General features: G+C 40.2%; 1 protein-coding gene across 18 annotated transcripts in view; it reads right to left on the bottom strand.

Annotated features, from left to right (window-relative positions):
- The window catches only part of LOC111599070 (longitudinals lacking protein, isoforms F/I/K/T), an 85,298-nt gene that overhangs the window by 46,930 nt on the left and 16,375 nt on the right, over positions 1 to 21,993 (bottom strand). Inside the window, exons 5-6 of one of the 18 annotated variants that reach the window (XM_023314675.2) lie at positions 18,877 to 19,087; positions 18,412 to 18,733 (exon numbers count right to left, since the gene is read on the bottom strand). The exons of 13 other annotated variants lie outside the window; for them this stretch is intronic. In XM_023314675.2, coding sequence (XP_023170443.2) covers positions 18,427 to 18,733; positions 18,877 to 19,087 — 518 coding nt within the window. In that variant the 3' untranslated portion in view covers positions 18,412 to 18,426. Of the gene's footprint in view, positions 1 to 11,339; positions 12,511 to 15,511; positions 16,378 to 17,464; positions 17,983 to 18,411; positions 18,734 to 18,876; positions 19,088 to 19,461; positions 19,776 to 21,993 lie in introns of those variants that run through there. 4 more of the 18 variants (XM_023314641.2, XM_030225121.1, XM_023314683.2 and 1 more) reach the window with 4 other exon arrangements.

A 21,993-nucleotide genomic window follows, 5' to 3' on the forward strand; every position in this document is an offset into this window, starting at 1 on the left:
TTTTGCATAAGTTTAACATAAATTATACAAATTTATGTTAAATGTGATAGAAGCGACCTTTTGGCATGCAAATGTGAGACAGCAAAGTGAAAGTTTAAGTATGCAAAAATAGGGTAAACAAAATATATAAAAAGAGGGAGAGCGTGAGAGAGGGGGAAGAGAAATTGTTGTTATCCAGTGTGCGCTATTCATATTTGGTTTTTCTTTCAGTTAGAAACATTTTGTGCGTTGCTCTGCCCAGTACTTAAAATATATATAGTTGACAACTTATAGAGATCAAATGGAGTTTAACTTTTGCTGCTTTCGAAGACTCTTGCAGCAGGTTGAAGTGAGTTATGAAGAAACTAAGAAGCTAAGATCAGATATATATAATTGTATTTTAAATTCAATTGAACTTTAAATGTGCATATTTAACTTAAGAGTTTTTATACCTAGGCATATATTTAAGCTTTTTTTCTAAGTAGAGATCTCTTAGATCAAGACTATGTAACACAAAAATCGGACCACATACAATATCTGTAGGAAACTGTTAGATTTTAGTTGATGTTAAAGCAGACAGCACTGCTGCTAAAGTATAGATTAAGCTTGCTGAAACTATTTTCTCAGACAATTCTCAGTTTGAAATGAGAGAATGAAGATAAAAATAAAAATAAGATATAGATATATATCTAAATTATATGTTTTCCAGTCCTGTGGTGACTGAAAGTTAGGTTGAGAGGCGACTGTGCCTCTTATTGCTGGCCTCGGGCTCAGACAATGAAATAAGCCATTTAACGAGCAAATGACGGAGTGAATATTTATTTAAGCGGTTTACTGGAAGAACGCTTTTTAACCCTGCTTTTAATTGTTCTTTTTTGAATAATCGAAACAGTTAATTTTATTGGTTTTTCTTATTATATTCACTATTTTTAGTTTTACTTATATGACACCAATTTTTAGCATGTCCTATCAGTACGAGTTAAAACACGAGACTGATCTATATTTTTACAAATCATAGCCTCACCGGCGTAAGTAGAGTTGCCCTTGCCAGGGCTGTTCCTTAACTTGTCTAGCACCCGATAATAAGTGTTGAATAATACCTTACATTAAGTGTTATAAGCTAACTAAGTGTTATAAGTTAACTACCCCCCCCTCAAGTGTAAGGTCGTCCTCGACCGACCCAATTCCAGCGACGACTCCTCGCAAGTGCTTCGCGGACTTCTTTGCGTCGATGATCCACCAAAGAGTGAAGCCAATGCAGATTAAAGCACAGCATATGGCTCCTCTTTCGGAGTGCCGTACAACGACACATCATCAAAGTGCACCATTTCGGTTCCTTGGTCGCATATTAGCAGCGGTGACCAGCGAGTCGGTGCAGGTGTTCTCGAATGAAATCCGCAAGTCGTTCTCATTCACATTCAATACGGAGCAGTATGAGCAGCGTACTGATTCTTCGCTATCGCCGTTCAGCAGGCGCTTACTAAGCTTGCTCTTGCGCCTACGTATGTGGCGTCTGTTGAAGCTGTTGGTGCACGACGTGGACGTGGGCCTTGGCATCGGATGATGCATACCAAAGTTGTGCAGCTGCAGCGACTTGAGTGTGGCTGGCGCCGTCGATGACTGGCCGTGCACGTGCCCGTGATGGCCGTGATGACTGTGTCCCACCACTCCAGCGATGCTATGAGCCGTTACTGGACGAGTGATGTGTGTAGTCTGTCGGCGCGCTCAGCTGGCGATTGAATTCGGCCTTGCGGCGCGTCAAGTCCGTCAGGCAGTATTTGTTCAGATGGCCGTTGCTGGAGACAGGGCTCTTGGGCGATGATGCCAGATGCTGCGTATAGGCCGAAGGAGTTGCTGCTCACACTTAGCTTATTGCCGGCGTTGTGCAGCAGATTGTTACAGTTCTTGCCGCTGATCTTGGCCGACTTTTGCCCGTCGTCGGTATCGTGTTGCTGCTGCTGCTAGCCGCCCTGTACTCCTTGTCGTCGCTCTCGCTGCGCACCGATGCTCGATACGCAGGAAATGTCTTCGTCTTGCTCTTCAGAGAGCCGTTCAGCAGTAGCTGCTGTTGCCGTGCGGCAACTGCCGACAATGCCGGCAGCTGCAGTTGACGTGACGCCGCTGCCGATGAGGATGAGGATGAGCCGGCAGCCGTGGCAGGTGTCGACAGAGATGGACAGCGGTTGGAGCAACCTGTGGCTGTGAAACTTCTTGAATTAATGCAGTTGGCGGTGTTTTGGGGATTTCTTGACTTGGTTCTAGTATGGATGAAGAGTCGCTTGGCTCTACCGCCGCGAAGAGTTCGTTAGTTGTTGCTGGCTGATGAGCTTCTACTGTTGGTGGTGGTGCCGTGAACAAGGGGGTTTCCTCAACGATTCCGCTTGTAGATTTGCATGCTGTGGTTCTGGCTTAGCATCCAACTATGGGGCGAATAGAGCTGTTGCTGGTTCTTGTGGACGACAGGATAAATCGTAATTTTTCTGCAGGCTTTTTTAATTTTTGGGAATTTGGTTATAAAATGTATAGTGTTGATGGATTCCTCTAGCCAAATTGATTTTAAATCTGAGGAGTCCAAAATGTTTGGGCTAACAATGAGCCTTCGCGAGAGTAATAGCAAGCATTAAACTTTGCAACTCCATCGTCCGCATTCTGTTTCTGGACAGTGTTTCAGTGTTTCAAATAAATAAATCAATAAAATCAATTTGTGAGTTTTGGCTATCCCGAGAACTCCACTGACAGCAAATGTTAACTGGTTAAGTTGGTCTTGAACCTCAGTGTTTACTTCTATCCGTCTACTGTTGGCATTCATTAGTCGCATTTCAGTGGACCTAGTCTGCTCTAAATCACCAGCATCGGGTGTACCCGCCACCAAAATGTTTTATAAAAACTATGCCAAGTGGCTAAAGGTAAATAGAAAACTATATCTAACTTATTCGAAATTGCCTAGCGGCTTAAAAAAAAGGTGTAATAAAAAAAAACAAGGGAGTCATCTTAGGTTGTCCTTGTGGACCACCCTTCCTTTAATGAGGACCTCGGTCCCCAGGTCTGCTTCCACGGCCTTCTCGACACATAAAGGTGTGAGTTTGTTTCCGAGCCGTCGGTTGGACTTGACCAAAACCTTGTCACCAACATCGAAGACTCTATTCTGCCGCTTTGCGTTCTCCCTAGCTCTGAGCGTCGTCTGAGCGTTTCTGATCTTTTCTTCTATCTTCTCTTGTGGCTCATCAGAGTGCGCCTGAACCACATCAACTGGTCTCTGGTCGATGACCGAATGGATCGACTTATTGTATTCGGTTGTGGCCAGTAAAATGACTTCTACGGTGTCATTTATGCCTTTGTCGATCTTTAGGCATCTGGCTAGCTCTAACAGAGTGCTGTGAAAGCGCTCAACCTGTCCATTCGATATGCTATGCAATGGTGGTGCATTTGAAATGCTGACCCCATAGTTGTTTGTGAGCATAGTCATGATGGTCTCTGAATTCAATGACGGTTCATTGTCACAGTAAATGGATCTGGCTTTTGGAAAAAAATTCATAAGTTGCATTACGGCTGGCTTCAGATCCACAATGGTTCTTGAAGCGACCGGTTGGACGATAGCAAACTTAGAGAACTTGTCGATGCAAGTGAGAAAGTATTTCTTGTCAGTGGAGAAAATGTCTATGTGTAACATCTCTCCTACATGTGAGGGGATCGGTGTCTCTCCAAGCTCTTGTTTTTTGGGGTGTCTATCATACTTAGCCCTAGCACATGTTTTGCAGTTTTGTACTATTTCCTTGGCAATTTTTGCCATCCGTGGAAAGTAGTACTCCGAGAGTACCTGCTTAACATTTTCCTGTGCAGACCTATGGGCCCTATTATGCTCGACTGTGAGGATTTCCCTTCCTTCTCCAACCGCAAATATGTCCACTACGCGATTTTTGCAATGCCAGAACTTTGTGGCTGGGTATCTTCGCACCAATGCATCTTGTATCATTGCAAGCGTGTGTAAATTACAGTGGAGAGCATTTACGCATTTGGGTGAGACTACATCTTCGAGCTCGTCTAGCAGCGATTCGACGCATGTATAGCTGATCAAGTAGCGTTTCTTATTTCCAAAAAGAATAAAACTTCGTTTTAAGGGGAAACGCGCCTCTTCTAGCACTATCTGGTTTTGAAAACAGTTCAAGGGTTTGTCTGTCGTCTCAATGGTGTTGGTGAGAGATACCTCACTGTGGATCGTTGCAGCGCAGGACTCAATTTCTTGCTCATTTATAGCGTTGAGCTGCTGTCTTGACAAGGCATCCGCAACCAGATTGTCCTTGCCAGGTTTATAGAAGATACGTGCATTAGACTCGTCAATGCGCGCTTTCCACCTTTTGATTTTCGCATTTGGATTAGATTCCGAAACTGCGAAGGTCAAGGGTTGATGGTCAGTGAAGATATTAATGTCTTTCACCCCATACAAATAGTGCCTTAATTTGGCAAGTGACCATACAATGGCCAATAACTCTCTCTCATTGGTTGCATAGTTAACCTCACTGTCCTTCAATGTTCTTGAAATCATTGTTATAGGACGACCCTCTTGAGACAAAACTGCACCTATGCCGTGAGCCGAAGCATCGGTCGTTAGATCGAATGGCTTCTTAAAATCGGGGTACCTGAGCATTACATTCTCGGATGACAAAATATCGCGCAACTTCTGAAATGCCCTCTGCTGCACTTCAGAGAATTGAACCTTTATATTTCTGGACCTATGCTTACTGACTGTTCCATTTTCACCCTTCAGGATATTCGAGATGGGTTTTGCTATTGCGGCGAAGTCCCTAATGAAACATCTGTAATAACTTGCGAGGCCTAGAAATGATCTAACCTCGAACAGCGTTTTTGGTTCTGGATACTCCTGTATTGCCCTAACCTTTTCAGGATCCGTCGTGGTGCCAGTGCTGGTGACTACGAAACCAAGAAAGTTCACGCTTTTCTTAAAAAAACGTGACTTTTCGACGGAGACCCTCATGTTTGCTTCGTGTAAGCTTTTTAGGACCCAATCCACGTGTTTAATGTGGGATTCCTCATCTTCTGAAAAGATGATTACGTCATCGACATAAACATAGCAAAATTTGCCAATCTGCTCTCGCAGTATGTCGTCGATGGTTCTTTGAAAGATGCTTGCTGCATTCTTTAATCCAAAGGGGAGTCTTTTGAACTCGTATTTCCCCCCGTTCACAGAGAAAGAGGTTTTTTCACGGTCGCGTTCAGCGAGTATGATCTGGTGATAACCAGACTTGAGGTCTAATGTTGAAAAGAATTTGGCTCTCCCCAAATTCCCCAATATCATTGATATATTTGGCATAGGGTATTTGTCCGGCACGGTTTTTTCGTTAAGTTTACGAAAGTCCATTACCAACCTCATTTTCCTATTGCCCGCTTCATCAGTGCCCTTCTTGTCTACTACCCATATTGGGTTATTGTAGGGAGAGACGGACTTTTGAATTATATCATTCTTTAGTAGATCTTTGATTTCTTTATTAACGAAATCAGCCGCTCCCATTGGATATGGGTAAAGCTTGGCATAGATCGGTTGCTCGTCTGTAGTCCTAATGGTAGCCACGACTGATGTGTTATACGGCAACGCCTCGTCTGGGTCTGCAAAGGCCTTTTGTCTGGTCTTCAGCATTTTCAAAAAAGAACTTCTAACTAATGGGGATGCGTCTGCACAGTCTACATTTGTGAAATTTACATTTTTGCATTTGTGGAAGGTGATTGGTTCGACCTCCGTGCCCCACTTAAGTTGTCCTGAAGCTAAACAAAGCGAAGCAGATGCCTGCTTTAGCAGGTCAAGGCCTATAATCCCATCAAAGGTTGATAAGTCCGGCAGAATAAAAAAAGTTGCTTTTAACCCAAACATTGAAACAAAGCATTTGTGTGTAATTTGTGTCTCGCCGTGAATGGAGTGAATTTTGAAGGGGGACTCTACCGAGCGGACGCCTTTCAACCCTTTATGTGGCCGAATGAAATTCTTGGCCGCGCCCGTGTCTATGAGGAATTGCATGTGAGTCCCTCCTACTCTTCGTCTGATGACGGGTAGAAGGGATTTACTCCTAAAAAATTAAGGGCATCAGAGTTATAACTAGTAACGTCATTGATTTGTGCCGCTGCGCTGGAGGCAGCATCAGCACACACCTCTGCCCCCTGTCCCGCGCCTTGCGTGACGTGATTCAACCTTTGCTGCTTTCTCAGACCGCCTGTGCGGTCAGATGCGGGGTGCTTCTTGTTCGCGTAAGCAAGGGCCTGAGTGGGCTGCATTACCCTTGAAAAGGAAGGATCGACCTCCATGGGCACTGGTGCGCCATTATTGTTGTGCTGCCTGGTGCTTCGTGGGTCAGTCCGAAATGGGGCCCTGTTTTGCTTGCTAAAGTGCGGATTCTTTGTACCGCTAGCTTGTCTTTCGGCTTGATGCGAATACCTCTCATATTGGTGACCCTGCGCTTTTGCATGCGGCTTGCGCTCTTTGTCTTCAAGACTTTTTGCAAAATTAGCCGCGAATGAGTACCTTTCGTGATTCGACTCGACCTCTTGCGCGAGAGCTAGCGCTGAAGGCAGATCTCTGGGCTTTGCTGCAAAGAGCACATCTGTTAGACTGCGCTTGAGCCCCGATATGAACACACGCAACGCATCGTCGCGGAATTTTTCACATAGGCCCTTTGCTAAAGCCGGCTCATATGACATATTAACTTTGTTTGTGAGAAGAGCGAGTTTCTTCTCTACTTCATCATAATATTGAAGCAGGGACAGGCCACCTTGCCTCAAGGTACTTAATTCTTGTTCAATGACATGAATTGGTCTCTTATCACTGTATGTGAAATCTAGGCGATTTATTATCGCATCAAAATTCAGCACAGTACCAAATGAGGCTAGCACCGCGTCTGCGGGGCCCCTAATCTTGCTTCTTATGATGATGACGGCCTGATAATGACGAGAACTGCCATTATACGGTCTGAAGATCTCGTAAGTGGCTAATGCTGCCTGCCTCCAAGATACATACGATTCCTGTACCCCTGCAAACTCAGGTAAGCATTTGACGGCATCTAGTGGCTCGTCACAGTGAATATCGTTCCTAATTCCTATAGCAGCATACGCTACTACTTGTGGGGCGGCAACGTTTGCTACCGCTATTTGTTCAGCTAACTCATTAATTCGTTGAGTTAATACATGTTCCCTCTGCTGGTTTACAGCGGCCTGTTCGGCTAAAGCTTTGCTAGTAGCCGTCCTTATTATTTCCGTAAGCTGATCTGCATCCATTCTACCTGATGGTGGGGGAACTACACAGTCGGAATCTGAGTCGCTAGACTGCCTGCGAGGGTTTCTATATTGGTTGAACCGAGACATGCGCAGGTCAGTGGTCGCGAAAAATAAAACGGGCCGTCAGAAGATGGGTCGAATTACGTCACAGCTCTGAACTACGAGAACTGCATGCACAACTTCAGACACACAGAAAGTAACACAATGCAATTTTATTAACGATCTGAATGATCAATTGCTGCCACTAAAATTCCCAAAGTAGTCACTCTCACTTGGTTCTGATCATTAATTTTTTTTTTTTTTTTTACATGCAATTGCAATATAAAATACTCGCTAGTCCTAGGTATTTTTTTATAAAATAAATTTTAACACTTTTTGTGTTTGAAGAAAAATTTTGGCTAGAGTATCCACTTACAAGATTCAACTAACACAAAACAAAAAAAAAAAATCCCTTTATAAGATCTGTCAATTGCAGCTCCCGCGCTGCTGTCTTAATTGTTGTTGGTTGTGGAGTCCGCCCCACGTTGGGCGCCAATTATATGTTTTCCAGTCCTGTGGTGACTGAAAGTTAGGTTGAGAGGCGACTGTGCCTCTTATTGCTGGCCTCGGGCTCAGACAATGAAATAAGCCATTTAACGAGCAAATGACGGAGTGAATATTTATTTAAGCGGTTTACTGGAAGAACGCTTTTTAACCCTGCTTTTAATTGTTCTTTTTTGAATAATCGAAACAGTTAATTTTATTGGTTTTTCTTATTATATTCACTATTTTTAGTTTTACTTATATGACACCAATTTTTAGCATGTCCTATCAGTACGAGTTAAAACACGAGACTGATCTATATTTTTACAAATCATAGCCTCACCGGCGTAAGTAGAGTTGCCCTTGCCAGGGCTGTTCCTTAACTTGTCTAGCACCCGATAATAAGTGTTGAATAATACCTTACATTAAGTGTTATAAGCTAACTAAGTGTTATAAGTTAACTTCTATATATAAAGTTTTTAACTTTGCATTAACATTCAGTTTGAAGCAAGCTAAAAGGGTTTTCTAGTTACTCAAAAAACTATCAAAATTTTCACTTGATAATTATGGCCAAAATTCTAAGCTTGAAGTTAGCTCAAAGAACAACAACTTTCTGTGGAAATTATATGTTAAGAGCAGATTTTATATATGTTTAGTTTTAGAAATTTCAGAAATTAGTTTTAGTAAAATTTCTTTTATCAGATATAAATTGTTTTCACTTCCTTTAGACTTTGTTTTCTCTAGTTAAAACTCTCTTTTGCCTACATCAGCCCAGCTGCAAGAGTATTTGAAGCCTCGACAAGCCGAGGTCTTTTAGCATTTTCATAATATTTTAAATTTTTTTTGTTCAGCTGTTTTTTTTTTTTTTTTGTTTTTATGCAGTTTCCCATTTGGTTTGTATGCTGGCTGCTTGCATTTGAAATGCCAGCGGCAGGAATTCCTTTTTCATTTTGGCAAAATGGGTTTTAATGTGCTTGGTCAGGTTGTCGCTGCGCTTGGCCGCATAGTTGCAGCTGGGGCACTGAAAGATCGGACGCTCGGTGGTAAAGCGGCACTCGAAGCGACGGTGGCGACTCAAGCTCTTGCGTGTCTTGTAGGATTTGCCGCACTGATCGCACGCGTGTTGATACCAGGTGAGCACGAAATCTGTAAGAAATGCGTGGGTTTTTTTGTTTTTGCCCCATACACACAATGCGCGACAGAGAAAGCGAGTGTGCCAGAGAGAGAAAGAGAGAGGGAGAGAGAACAGCACACAACAACAACACAAAAGAGTGAATGAAGCGGTGCGCGCGAATGTGTGTGTGTGTGTGTGTGTGTAAATGTTGTTGATGAATTTGAATTTTGTTGTAGGGTGTTAAATATTATAGAATATATATATATATATGATATGATATTACATTTTTTAGTTCTTTTAAATTTCTTTTTTAAGCTGATGACTGAAATCTTAAACTGAGTTTTTTTTTTTTGAGCAAGTCAAACTACATGAAAATCAACATAAAACTTAAGATATAAAAAATATACATAATTTTATATTATTTATATACATATATATATATATATATATATATATATATAAAGGCATTCCAAATATATCGAAATAATGACACATAAAGCTTAAAAATATTTGACGGGTAAAATAATAAAAAAAAAATATATATATATATAAAAAAAAATAAATAAGAAATCACACAATTTTGCTTATAAGCTAAAAACATCAGGCACGCCCACAAATATATAGATATAGAACAAAACCCACATATAGAGCATAGAAAAAAACACACACAGCGCCAGCTCTGAGCAGCAGCGGACAGCTGGCTATTCAGAGAGGCTGTATAAGAAAAAACATCAAATGTTAAATAATTTATTATTATTATTATTATTTTTGAAAGACACAAATACAATAGATATATATATATATATAAATATATATAGAGAAAAAGATATAGATAAATATATTAAAGAGTAAACTTTTTATTGTGTGAGTAGCGCAAGGACAAGACACAAAAGCAAAAGACATGACACACACACACAGAGAGAAAGAGAGAGAGAGACGATACACACACACACACATAAACCAGTTGAGAATTACAATTGGCAATTCGTAGCATACAAACAGGCGCTAGATGCATGCTATATATAGATAGTTAAATATAACTGTAACTGTATATGTGTGTGTGCGTGTGTATCTGTAAGTGTGTGCGTGTAATATCATTGATATGTGCAGCTAGAATAAATAGAACCCATATATATATTTATACATATATAAGCATATAGAGAAGTTTCAAGAAATAGACGCAGACAGCATAGATTAACTATATATATATATATAGTATATATGTATAATAGTATGTAAGTGACAGACTTTTGATATTGTGATGTTGTACTGGTTACGCATACAGTTTTACTGGACTTGATACTGATAGTTGGGGAGTTGGTGGTGGTGGTGTTGGTACTGGGTTATAGATAGATTCCTAGAACTGCACAGCCACAGTACACAGTACCGCGTAGTAGTAGGTAGTAGTAGTAGTAGGTAGAGTAGAAGAGTTTATCTAAAAGAAATTTAGTAATAAAAATAGGTTAGTGAAATTCTCTGTACAACAAAATTTGCTTGCGCAACAAAAACAAAGCGAACAACAAAAGAGAGGGTTGGGGGCGGGGCAAGGGGCGTTGGAAGCCAGCTAAAAAAAAAACAAAAGAATTTAAGATAAATATTTAATGAAAACGTAGGCAGCAACAAATTATTTCTTTTCTTTTGTTTTTGTTTTTTTTTTTCTTTTTTTGTTTTAGTTTTATTCAATTAATAATATAAATTTTTGTTTGGTTTTTTTTTTTGAGGTTTGTGTTTTATGATTACTCTTGTTGTGATCCAATATATATATTTTTATATATATATTGTACTAAGCCTAATTTAAATAATTCACATACACGTCTAAAGTTAGGCTTAAACATTTAGGTATACAATTTGGTGGCATATCATTTGGAATAAGTGCTTAAATCAACTCTACACAATATTCTGGCTTTATTTTTTTGGAGTTTTTGTTTTTTGGAACTAGCTGAGTATTTTCGCATTTCTCACTTGTCTTTTGAGTATTCGTTTTTCTTCTTTCTGTTCTTGTCATCTTGGCATCGCGTCTTCACTTATACAGAGAATGTTTCTTAAAATTCTTAAAATGCTAACAAAAATTAGTTGACTTCGGGCCATGGCTTAAATTCGTGACGGTTTAAAGTTGGACATATTCTTCTGCTGCTGCTTCTTCTTGTTTTTAGGATAAATAGTACCGCAAAGTAACATTGTAATACAGTTTTTTTTTTTGGTTTTTTTTTTTTTGTTTTTTTAAGACACGTTTCGCTGACTAAAGAAGCACGCAAAAAAATAAAATTGAAAACATTTTTTTAAAAAAATAATATATATATATATAAGTATAAGTTAAATTAAATGATAAATTTAAGCGCTGGAATGTTTAGTTCTGAGATTCGCTTCGGTACAAGGAATAATAAGCATTTCTTACGTTCGTTTAAACATACAAAGAGACAAATTAAAATTACGAAACTTAAGCTGAATAATTAAGACTTTTTCTTGTTGTTGTTGTAATAATAAATATAAATAGAATTTGGTTTTTTTTTTCTTTCTTTCGTTAAGCAAAAATATAGACTTTGGTTTACACTTTAGGCTTCAAGAAAACGAAACAACTCGTCTTTAGTTGTTGTTGTACGCAAATGGCATTGTATTCATCAAGCGCTCCTTGAGCAATGAATTCGATATGATCTGCAGGCCGAGCTTCATGTTCCACTCCTCGTCAAGCATGTGATGCGGCTGCGTCTTGCCTGGCGTCACGGGCTCCGCCTTGATGCCCAGCTCAGCGGCAGCGGCCAGCTCATCGATGGCTCCAACTGTTGCCTTAGCATCGCTGCCATTGTTATTGATGGCGGCTGCCGCAGCGGCGGCTGCTGCTGCAGCTGCTGCTTGTTCCTCCACAACTGCAGCAGCTGCTGAAATGGCTGTGATGGCGCCCGTCAACCCGTACGTGGGTATGGGCATCATGTGTGGCGGCAAGGGGCTGGTGCAACGCGACGAATTGCCACCGCCAGCAGCACCACCACCACCAGCACCACCGTTCAGGTTCTCATCACGCTCGTAGTGCTCCTTGCGCAACGACAGATTCTCGGGTATGGGACTCTCGCAGCCGTTGTGCGAACCAGCGCTGCCTACGCTGGCGCTGTCGCTGTGTAGAGCTCCGGCACCGATGCCAGCACCACCGGCACCACCGCCAATGCCGGCAACACTGGCCATCACAGCGGCACTCAGCTTGATGTCCAAATTGTTGACACTGCGCGGACTGCTCGTCCGCGAGCCGCTGCCCGTCGTCTGCTGGGCAATGGCCGGCGGAATGCCGTGCTTGGATACCAAGTGCCGCACCATGTGGTATTTGCGGCGAAAGCGCGAGCTGCAGAATTCACAATTGAAGCGCGGCGGTATGCCGATGCATTCGTCGCGCATGTGCCGCTGCAGGTGACGCTTGCGCAGATAGCTCTTGCCGCAGACGGCGCAGGGGAAACGCTCGTGTGGATCGCCGCTGCCACCGCCGCAGCCTCCACCGCCGCCAGAGATGTCCATGTCGCTGCCAAAGACGCTGTGCTTAAATTCATATTTGCAGTCTAAGCTCTGGCTCATCGTCGACTGATGATCAACTGACTGATCGTGCGATGGATTGCCTGATTGAGTGTGTTCATCTGTTTTTTGTGCGTTTTTGTTGTTTGTGCATGTTGTTTGTTGTTTGTTTGTTGTTTTTTTTTTTCGTTTCGTGTTGATTCATTCGATTGTTTTGTATGTAGTTTATGATGATGTTGTGATGCATTTGTGAGTTGTTTTCGAATTTTTTTTGAGTATTTTTTTTGTTTTTGTATTTTTGGTTTGTGTTTTATGAAATGAAAATGAAAAGAAAAATAAAAAATATTGTGTGAAAAATCATAAAACGCAAAGCCCTTAAATGGTAGAAACTCTTTCATTGTTTTTCTTTCGTTTTTATGTTGTCTTTGTTGTCCGTAGATTATTAAACTAAACTTAAACTAAACTTAAATTTTGTTGTTGTTTTCTTTTTTTTAGCTGTTTTGTCAGTTGAAATTAACTAAAGCTAAATACTAATAAATACCAAAATAAATGACAAATTTTCTAATCGAACTAATACAACAAATTTTTGTTAACTACTTTTTGAGTTGAGGCTACACAAAATTTATAAACAAATACAAAGTTTTCAAATTTTACAACAAAAAATATATATAAATTAATTTACTTAAATATTTGAACTAAGAAATACTTTTACATAAATAAATTTAACAAAATTTACTAATTTGTGTTATTCAGAAGTTTTTAAATTTAAATTAATTAATTTAAATTAAATTTTTTTTATTGTTTTGGTGTCATTTTTTCATTTAGTTTATCCACAAAGAGTAGCTGCAAATTCTGTAGTTTTTTTTTTTTTTTCTTTTTAATATTTCATTAACAATAAATGAACAACAAAAGCCCAAGTTTCGTTTCAATAAATAGTTGTACACATATATTTAACTTGTTTTCATTATTTAGCTTAGCTAGCGCATTAGTTTAACAACATTAAGGGACAATTTCCTTACGCTTTCTGTACACTTCGAGGGGGGTTAAGTGGGGCTGGTAAGTGGTGCTAATAGAGTAGTGTAGATAGGGGTAGGGTCAACAATGGTAGGAAGCGCGTCTATGATTTCTTTAGCTGATGTATGCCGTGTTTCTGACGCAAATGCAACTTTAGATCGTAGCGCCAGCTGCAGCTAAAATTACAAAATTCACAATGGAATTGCACGCTCGCAGATTTCTTCAAATTGTTGCTGCTGCTGCTGCTGCTGGCAGCAACAACTCCCGCTGCTGCTGCTCCTACTCCTCCTCCTGCTGCAACTCTCAACTGACTGTTGTTATTGTTGTTGTTGTTATTGTTGCTGTTGCTGCTGCGCATAGGTTTGCTTGTTGCGGCTGCCGCTGCTGCTGCTGCTGCCGCCGCAGCTGCCGCCGTTGGCAGCAACATGCTCGAGTTTAGTAAATTGGCCAATTGAAACGAGGCCGCAGCCGCCGACATTTGACAGCCGCTGCAATTGCTGGCTTTGCAGTGTGGCAGCTTGTTGCTGTTATTGTTGGCTATTGTTGCACTATTGCTGCAGTTGTTATTGTTGTTGTTGTTGCCGCACTTGTACATTCTACGTATCGTTACCTCCGGCTCAAAAACTTCAGTCATACTAATTGCTTGGCAATTGTTGTTACTGCTGTTGCTGCTGCTGTCGACAATGGTTGCTGCTGCTGGCGTCTTTGTTGCCGCCGCCGCTGCTGCTGCTGTTGTTGCTGCTGTTGTCGTTGTTGTGGTTGTCTTGTTGGCAGCCGCTGCCACAACAGCCGTGGCAAAATTACAGTACAGCGTCCTTAAATCTGTAAAAAGTTTTGGATTGGGTGGTTTTTTTGGGCTCAAAAATAGTTTCGTCTTTGTTTTTGCGCTGAGTTTGCTTAACGAGTTGTGTATGTGTGTAGGTGTGTGTGTGTATGTGTGTAGGTGTGTGTGTGTGTGTGTGTATGAGTGTTGGGTGTGTTTCTTTTTATATAATTTACAGCTACTTAAATGTCTAATGATTAGGCGCAACTCTCACACATTAAAATTAGAGTTAATTAAGGAGCAGAAATTAATTATAAATTATACTTAAAAAACAATAACAAAATGCACACCGCGCCACGACCGCCACTTACAAGAGAGACAGAGACAGAGAGAGAGAGAGAGAAAGTGGGAGAGAGAGCAAGAGAGGGAGACTGGAAGAAAAACAGTTGCACAAAATTTTCGTTTTCTTTTGGGCGGTTGGGTTTTTCTCCTGTTTTTCTTTGATTTCATTTTCTGCTTCTCTGCATTGTTCTTGTTCTTTGCATCACACATAGAAATTAATGTAAGAAATATATATAAAACTTAACTTAATTACACAAACTTTTGCACCAAAACTTTACATAAATCTTTTAGGCATTTTAGAAATTAAATGTTATTTACCATAGTTTTGAGGACGAAAAAAAAAATAATAAAAAAATATTGGCAAAAACAAATTAATTTTTATCTTTTCTTGTTTTTGTTTTTGATTTTTGGGTAAATTTTGTGAGTGTACATGTGTGTGTATTTGTGTGTGTTTTTGTGTTCGTGTTATGAAACATGCAGTTGAAAATTGAAAAACACATTTTTGTGGCTTCTGTATATAAAAAATTGCATTTATTATTATTATTATATATATATTTTCTTTTATTATTACTTTTAGTTTTTTAGTCACTTAATTTGCTGGTTTTTCTCCTTATTATTTTTTTTTATTCTATATGCTACATTATTTTATTTAAAAATAACTTTTAGTTCAACTTGAATTTTGATTTTCGTTGCTGGAAATAAATGTTTTTTTTTTGCGATATTTGAGTAAAAAATTGTTTAAACAAGTTTCGAAAGTTTTCCTGTTGTAGAAAATGCAAATACGTAAGGAAAGAGCGATTCGCTCAAAGGTCAAAGGTCAACGACTTAAAAACCGCTGCAACCCCAGCCCACCTCCCACATTTCTTTGGTTAATTTGATTAGTAAAGTTCAGGTGTGGCGGCGCGTCTTTTACTCGGCATTTGCAACAGCCCCACAATCACCTGGCCCAGGCCTAGGCACTGACCCTGGCCCTGGCCCTGACCCTGGCCCTGACCCTGGCCCTGTCCCATAGCCCTGCCTCAACAATTCAGCGTTGCCGCATCGCTGCCCGACGATTTGTTGGCTTTGGCCACAGCTGCAGCTGCCGCTAGCACATGCAACTGTTGCTGCTGTTGCAATTGCTTTTGCAGCTGCTGCAACGCCTGCTGATGCAACTGCTGCTGATAGTAGCTGTCCATTTGTGGTGGTTGCTGCTGCTGTTCATCTGACGCTAGACCGGCCTCCTGTTCATTATCCTCAACATCATCATCATCATCGACTATAAAAGTTTGTGGCAGTTGCAGTTGGTGCTGCTGGTGTTGCTGTTGCGACTCCTCGGCTAACTCATCTAGGCCATCATCCAACATATCCAAGTCAACAATATCCTCGCTAGCGGCCGACTGCGCTGCCGGCTGCGCTGCCTTGGCTGCGGCCGCACGTTGCTGGCGCTTGAAGAGCGAACGCATCGCGATCTCTGGATGCTTTTTGCGCACATGTTGCCTCAAATGATCGGCACGCTTGGTGCGATGACCGCAAACGGAACAGACCATCGACTTGCCCTTGCCGCACTCCTGTCGCAGGTGGCGACGCAGTGTGCCGTGCCTTCTATAGGTGCGATAACATTGCGGGCAGGTGAAACTCTCCTCAAGCGGATTGGCTAGCGCTGTAGCAGCAGCAGCAGCAGCAACGGCAACACCTGAGTTGAGCATTGACTGAAAATTATCGAATTGAGGCGCTTGAAAGTGATGCAAAGATGTTGATGCGGTCGCATTTGTTGCTGTTGCTGCTGTTGTTGCCGCTGTTGCTCCTTGATAAGATAAATGCATATCGCAGCTGTCGTCCTGTTTGTAGCTGCTATTGCTGCTGTCTTGTTGTTGTTGTTGTTGATAGCCTGAAATTTGTTTTTGTTTTGTTTGTTTTGGTTGATATATCTCATAATTTGAAATAATTTGTAATTTTCATGTTTTCATTGGCTCAGAGTACGTTAATAATTTTTAGGTTTTGGCATGCTTTTATTTCATTTTTAATCATTTCATTTTATTTTTTATATTTAAATTAAATTTTTAGTGTAAACGTTCCGCAGTTTCAAGGCACAAAACAAGCAATGATTAGTTGTTATCAAACTGCCATTGTCAATTAAAAAATTCGTTCATAAGCATTATTTTTAAATTTTGTTAAAATGTTTTTTTTTTTTTGCGAATTAATAAACCTTTTGTTTTTGGTTTTTAATTTTAAATTAATAAATTAATGCTTTGTTGGGTTTTTGGTTTACGCGTTTTGTTCAAACAAAAACAAATTTCAAACAGGCAAAATTAATTTTAATTGTAAAATGCACAGCGGCGCACACAGGTGGTTAATTAAAGTAATCTCAAAGAAAAAGAAATAAATTAAGAAAAACAAAAGGAAGAAGAACAGAGCTGAAGATAAGAGAGTGGAGTAGAGTAGCAGAGTTCAGAAGATAGGAACAGAGAGAGCAAGAGAGAGGTGCAGATTACCACAGTCTCTCTCTTTGTATCCCAGTTGTTAAAGAGCGTAAGTTCATTTATGCAAAAGAGGGAGAGGAGCTTGGTTTTAGTGAAGTTTTAAATGAAATGAGCATGTGTATTTGTATGTGTGAGCGAGTGTGAGTGCAAGACGAGCTTTCGGGCAGGCAGCAATAGTAGGAAACACACAGACAACACACATACGCACACACACAGCAAGCAGGCACGAGCATTAAACACATATTCAAAATTTTGGCTTTCTTTTCTTATTGGTTGATTGGGACTTTTTGGAACTGTACGTCTGTCTCTGTCTGACTGTCTGATTTGGAAAAGGTTTAGGTATAAGTGTATGCGTAAGTGTATGTGTAATGATTGAAATCCTTGAAACAAACACTCACAACTAAATTAACGACAAACTGTCGCAAATTACGCTCTTTAATCATTCGTTAAAAATACTCTTAATTAAAAAATACTCTTCTCACGTGTGAGATAGAGAGAGTCGTTGAGATCCTAATACAAATATTTGGTAATATGCTTTTTGACCTTGCAATGCCGATTCAGTGAATCTTTACGCTTGAAGCCAGCATCACAAACCGAACAACGGAAATTCTCCAATTGACCGCACTCAAATTCTATGTGACGCTTCAGCGCCGACAAACGGGTATATGCGTTCGGGCATTGCGGACACTGCAATTTGCCATCGTCCCGCAGTTCGGCATTGCGCGCCAGTGTCGCCGCTGAGCTGCTGCGCTCCAATAGCGGCGGCTGCGGTATTGGCGGCGGCGCCATCAATTTCTTAGCAGCAGCAGCCGCAGCTAGAGCTGCGCTATTATTTCTCCTTTTGCGTGATCTCAATTTGCCGCGTCGCAGCGTAGGCCCTGACGCACGGGTCGTCATCGGCGGCGGCGGCCGCGACGACGGCGGTAGCAGCAACGGAGGTGGCTCTAGCAGCAGCGGTATATCGGGCTCATAGTAAAACGAAGAGGATTGATTTAAGCTCAATTCGAGCAGACCTGCAACGAGATGTTTGCCAAGGCGAGAGAGTGGGAGAGAGAGAGAGCAAGGTAAAAGCTTGTTTTAACTACGTATTTGTTGTGCGCATGCACGACGACAACTTTGCATAAAAAATTTCAAAGGCAAACAGAAAATGACAGTCAGTAATACAACTGCGCATTCTATTCCTGCACTGTACGAACACAAGTGAACGAATACAAAGTCTCTCCTCTCTACGCTTACTAAACTTTCTATTTATAGCTATCCTATTTATGCACACACACACATAGACGCATTACACTCTCTGCAGCCAGTTACTTATACTTTATTCTGTCTTCTTCCTGTTCACACATACACATACATATATACATCGTACATACAAAATTGAACGAAACACTGTCTCTACTTGCTTTATTAGCACATTTGATTTCATGATTTACAAACAACAAATTAAATGGTTAACCTTAGCCTAAGCTCTCCGTCTCCTCGTTCTTAAAGTCTCTCTTTGACATGCCCTTGTGCACGTAATAGTAATGATCTTGCAGCTTGAAATTATAGTGAAAGCCGCGTCCGCACATGCGACAGACATATTTCTTCGGCTGATTGCACTCTTTGCGCATGTGACGCGTCAATGTGCCCAACACCTGATACCTGCGACCGCATGTCTGGCAAACGTAGGGCGCCGACGCCCCCGTTGTAGCCACAACTGTTGAGGACGACGTTGAGGTCGATGCTGTTACTGCTGACTCGCTGCTGATGGCCGATGCATTTCTAAAGAGAAAACAACAACAACAAATTGGACGAAAATCTGATTTGATTTAACAGAGCCAAGAACAATAACTTTTTGCTTGAAAAAGAGATTGTGTGTTGGTAGGTTGGTGTGTGTGAGAGAGAGAGTGAAAGCACACATTTACCTGCGTGTCGCAATCAGTTTACTGCTACTGCTGCTGCTGCCCAATTTACGTTTACGCCTGGACTTGTTGCGTGTGGCAGAACCACTGGCCATCGACTGAGCGGAGCAGGTGGCACTGACACTGGAGGTGGGCTTTCTTCTAGCATTGCGACTTGAGCGCCCACGCACGGCTACAATTTGTGGCAAGATTATGTCAGAGGCGGCGGCATCGGCTGCACACAACACAATGTAAAAAGAGAAAGAGAGAGAGAGGAAGAGATAGAAGAGAACATGGCTCAGGCTTAGGCAACACAACAACAAGAAGAACAAGAACAATTCAAGCACTAAAATATCCTAGCTAAAAAGCTCGCTAACGGTGAAAAAAGCTCTTAAAACGGTCTCGCTCTCGCTCTCGATCTCAATGCCTGACAAAACAAATTACCGTTAACAGCAACTGCAAATTAAATTGACTCTCCATATTTAGTTGAATAGTTTTTATTTTGTTTTGTATTTTCTTTTCCTTTTTTATTGTAACAAAAATATGCAAGTGCGTACATAAAAAAGAAGTAAATAAGAAAAGAAGAATGTGTTTTGCTTTTTATGTTCTATTTTTTTTTTAGGATCAGGCACTGAGCCGGTGTGTGTGATTGTAATGATGTTGCAGCTTGAAATTATAGTGGAAGCCCTGGCCACACAGGTGGCATATGAAGAGCTTTGGCTGATTACACTCTTTGCGCATGTGGCGCGTCAATGTCGAAAGCGTTTGATAAATGCGACCACAGGTCGGACACACGTGCAACGGCGACGACGAGGACGAAGACATCGATTTAGCTGCTGCTTGTTGGCGGCGTTTTTGCTGTTGCATCGCCGACGATCGACTGGACTTTCTTCTGAGTTTTAGGCTCTGCTGCATTAGCATGTCTACGCATAGTAGCAGCAGACCACAAACGAAGAAAAGGAGAGCGTGAGTTGGAGATAGAGAGAGAGAGAGAGAGGAAGACACACATATTGAGAATACACTTGGCTTAGGCAAAAGCAAAAGCAAAAGCAAAAACAAATACAACTTCCTAACTAACTGCTTTCTATACTCTTTGATCTCTTGAAAAAAGCTCTTTTGATTGCAACTCTTAAAATCTCAATATTTCACTTAGTTAGAAGAATGAAAGAAAGTTGGCAATTGTACAAGTTGAAAGCAAAGTAAAGCCCAGGTTTTAAAAACTATTACCAAACTACAAAGTAAATAGAAAATTGAGAAAAGTTTACTACAAACATACATATAATATGAGAGCTTAATTCAATTTGGATTATAAGAACAATAAAATGTGTACACACTTGCATTCAAATGTTTTGTTTGTTTAGATTAAGTTTGTTTTTCTTTATAGCTATAGATATATGTATATATATAAACTATTTTCTAGGCCAGTTTAACTACATATGCACCCACACATAAAGATAGAGAGAGAGAGGGAGAGAGACAAAGCGCTGTTTAACTGTGTGTTTGTGTGTATGTATATGTGCGCGCGCGTTTGTACAGTTATCACAAAAAGCTTTGTTGACGTTGCAACAGTAACCTAAAAAGCATTTGATTCTTGTGCTTTTTAATAGGCCAACCAAAACACATGGCTCAAGAAGTGGGTCAAGGCCAAACGAAGAGCTTTCGATGCAAGTAACCGCAATAGTTCAAGAAAATATATCGAATGGCCAGCAAGAGGTGAAAAGGGAAAATTTGAACAAATATTTTTTCCATTTCTTTTTTTTCAATATCAATTTAAATTCTTATATATTGATTACTTCATGATGCTGCGAAAGAATGACAGAATCTAATTTAAATAAGAAATAAATATACAAATTGCCTTTAAGCGTTATTCAACAAATTATTGTCTATGGTGGGAGAGACATTAAGTTTAATGTTCTTAATCACTCGCATTCGAAACTTTTGTAGAAAATAATATGCTAATGAATTTGGAAATACCCCATCATCGAAAAAACACTTGAAAAGAAACTCGTTTCCTCCTAATGCAATCCATGCAACCAAAATACACTCATCTACAAAAACACGATCATCATCTTCATCGTCATCATCATTGAGAACTTTATATAGCACATATATACATTTTCCTTCATTGTGAAACAAAGACGCAACAATCTCAACCGCATAAAGTTGATTTAACACAAAAAAAAATCAAATCAACATCTCGCTCTCTCTTGCGCATAAAGCGTAGAAAAATCTTTGTCCGACCTTGAACTTGAACGAATCTTTCAAGTTGTTCGTTGTTGACGTTGATTAACAATTAACAGCAGCAACGAGCAAGTGGGAGAGGGAGAGAAACTGAAATAGAAAAACAACAACTAAGGGGCGCGCTTATAAATTATGAGAAAACAAGCTTTAAGCAAGCAGAAAGGTATCAAAGGAAGGGGTAGCTAACGCTATAGACGACGCAGCCAAGCCAAGGCAAGTGGTTTGACCAGACAAATGACGCACGTTCCAGATGCATAAAGTATCTAAGCCATTGAAAACTAACTTGAAATTCCAGACTCGTTGCTCAAAAACCCACAAAATTCTATTACTTTTCCAAACATGTTATGAACTTGAATTTATTCTTAACCTACAAAGTTCGATCAATTCTCGAATGGAAACACACAATCTTATATGATTTTTGAAACAATGGAAGTGAAACAATATTAACAAGACATCAAAAGAGTAAACAATAACTTTAAAAATAAATTAGAAGAACAAAAAATAAACATTTGTTATGTTTGTGTTGTTTTTTTTTTTGTTTTCGTTTTCTTTATCTTTTTTTGTTTGTCTGTTGAGGAAAATTTGTGGGTATTTTTTTGTTTTGGCGGCGATTCATTGTTAAATATTTTTAAATAAATATGGTATAAAAAGATCAGAGATCATTAAACATAAGTTTGGGTTGGTTTGTTGGCACCGCTTCAAGCAATTTCTGTTGTAGGTTTTTGTGAACAGTATTAAAACATAAACAGAGACTCGATAGGCCAAACCGTAATGCAAGGTAAATTGACGAAGTAAATAAATATAATTATAATCATAAGAGATATGTATAGATATATATACAATAAATTTATATGTATATAAATGTTTATATGTGTATATATGTTTAATGTGTATACACTT

Source organism: Drosophila hydei, unplaced genomic scaffold (assembly GCF_003285905.1).
Source record: "Drosophila hydei strain 15085-1641.00,03,60 unplaced genomic scaffold, DhydRS2 tig00008122-arrow-pilon, whole genome shotgun sequence".
Classification (NCBI taxonomy): Eukaryota; Metazoa; Arthropoda; class Insecta; order Diptera; family Drosophilidae; genus Drosophila; species Drosophila hydei.